Here is a 2,592-nt window from a genome sequence, read left to right on the forward strand (position 1 = left end):
GTAAGATTTTGTATTTCTTGTAAATGTACAAATGTAACGAAATCAACTGTATATAATTTTGCTTGTATTCAGGTATGATATGTTCCCAACATTTCGACGTATTATGCTTTATACAGCCATCGAAAGAGAAGTCACTTTTCTATTCTCAAAAAGGACTGACAAAATTGAGAGCAGATGCAATTCCTACGTTACATTTAACGTTTGACATGTCGGAAGTAGAAACTACTTATTTTGATAAAAGACCATTACCATTAATTGATACATCGGATACATTAGAATCAACATGCAATGACATATTAACTTCTGAATCAAAGTGCAATGACACAGCTGACACATTTAGTGATAATATATCTGTGTCACAAGAAATCCAATTGATTCACAATACACCGATACTATCTACATCTGAGGATGTAACTGTTCTCTCAGAGAAACTGTGAGTTATAAATTAATGTTTAGAGACTTTTCAGTTTATTATACGAAAGAATAATGTTGGTTTTTATTATGTGCTTTCAGTAAAAGTGTTCAACAGCAATTAACATTGGCACAAAATAAATTGCGCATATATGAAGAGAAAGAGGAGAAATGTAATGAAAATTTGGAAGCAAAAATGTACGATCTGCTTGGAAAATCATTTACACCGGGGCAGATACGCTGCTTTCTAAATCCATCAAAAAAGTATGTAACATGGTCTTCAGAAGATATAGCAAATGCCATATCGTTACGATCTGTCAGTCCTAAAGCGTACCGATATTTGAGAAATGTTTTGAGGATACCTCTCCCTGGTTTATCGACACTTAGAAGGTGGGCATCTTCTGTTAAAGTGGATGTAGGTGTTATATCGTGTGTGCTTAGTTGCATGAAACAGAAAGGAAAATACTTAAAAGATTATGAAAAACTGGTAATATTAACATTCGATAAAATCTATTTGTGCAATAAAATTGCTGTAGATCGCAAATGTGAGCAAGTTATCGGACCTCACAAAACGTGTCAATGTTGCATGGTACGAAGCTTGCTTTCCAATTGGAAACAGTTAGTATATTTTAACTTTGATGAAGCTATGACTAAAAGCATGCTCTTTCATATTATTTCGGAAATGTATAATATAGGCTATACGGTTGTTGCGATGGCAAGTGATATGGGATCAAGCAATATGAGATTGTGGTCAGAATTAGAAATAGGAATTGAACCGAAAAAATGTTTTTTTCAGCATCCTGTTTGTAATGAACTCCAAGTTTTTGTATTTGCAGATATGCCTCATCTTTTGAAACTAGTGCGTAACCACTTCGTCGACAAGGAGTTTCATGTTAATGGAACAATTGTAAATAAAAAATGTTTGGAACGGCTTTTAGCAGTTAATAGTAAAGATTTGAAAGTGGCGTGCAAAATATCTGAGTACCATTTAAACCTACATGGTACTGAGCGACAAAAAGTACTCCCAGCTGCACAGCTACTGTCTGCTAGTACTGCTTCCGCGTTACAATGGTGTGGGCAAAAAGGTTATCTCGAAAATGTAGAATGGATAGAAACAGCGCGTGTAATTAAATTATTGAATGATTGGTTTGATATCTTTAATTCAAAATCAATGTATGGTAAACATTCAGGGAAAAATGCATACGGCAAAAATTTGGAGGAACAAAATGCAATACTTCACGAAGTGACATCTTTCATGTACAATCTAAAAGTAGGAAATCATAAAAGTTTAATGTTATTTCAGAAAGGGTTCATTGTGAGCAATAATTCTTTGGAACAATTATTACAGTACTTGATCGAGAAGTATTCTATGACTAATATTGAGTATATAATCACAAATCGGTTAAATCAAGATATATTGGAAAATTTCTTTTCTTTTATAAGATCGAATGGTGGTGCTAACGACCAACCATCAGCTTTAGATTTTAAGTATAGAGTAAAACGTTACATATTAGGCAAATTTTCTACAACAGTTTTCTGCAAATGTTCAAATGTTACAGAAAGTGAATCAAATGTATTTTGTTCAATATCTTCGCTTAACGATAATAATTGTGAAGAACATGTTTTAACAGATATGTTAGCGCCTTACATAAACGGAGACGAAACAGTCGATATTCATGTTGAAGAAGAATTGTTAACAGAGAATGATAGTAATAATAATGAAAATTGCGTTCCATGTTTTAATTCAGCTACATATATTCCTAGTTTAGAAGAAGAACAGATACTTAAATCATTTGATGATGAAATGGAAATTGTTGACGATATTGAAGATCAAAGTTTAATATATATAGCTGGCTACGTTGCATACAGGTTCAAAAATAAATATAATACACTAGGTATTGGAACATGCGAACTACCAATTGTAAATGACAATAATTGGTTACAATTCGTTTCCCGAGGGAAATGCATGTATCCATCGCCTAATCTTTTAAAAGCTGCACGTATCATGAACATAGAATTCTCAAAATATCACGGTTCAAAGCTTAGTACAGATAAGTTCATTTTTCAGAAACTTGCGGATATAATTGAAATTGCGTTGAAACCTATCAAACTACCAAGAGAAGTTTTGTTATGTCTTGTTAGGACGAGAACATACATTAGAGTACGGATAATAAATCGAAA

At 32.9% G+C, this 2,592-nt stretch overlaps 1 protein-coding gene across 1 annotated transcript; it reads left to right on the forward strand.

Moving 5' to 3' along the window:
• Positions 1-82: 82 nt before the first annotated feature.
• On the forward strand, positions 83-1,324 carry LOC108782600 (uncharacterized). Its single transcript, XM_018550908.1, has 3 exons — positions 83-433; positions 514-801; positions 1,248-1,324. The coding sequence occupies exons 1-3, from the start codon at positions 207-209 to the stop codon at positions 1,276-1,278; spliced, it is 546 nt and encodes a 181-aa protein (XP_018406410.1). The 5' UTR covers positions 83-206; the 3' UTR covers positions 1,279-1,324.
• The last annotated feature ends 1,268 nt before the right edge of the window (positions 1,325-2,592 follow it).

The sequence above is a fragment of the Cyphomyrmex costatus genome, unplaced genomic scaffold, assembly GCF_001594065.2.
Source record: "Cyphomyrmex costatus isolate MS0001 unplaced genomic scaffold, Ccosl1.0 C2340249, whole genome shotgun sequence".
Classification (NCBI taxonomy): Eukaryota; Metazoa; Arthropoda; class Insecta; order Hymenoptera; family Formicidae; genus Cyphomyrmex; species Cyphomyrmex costatus.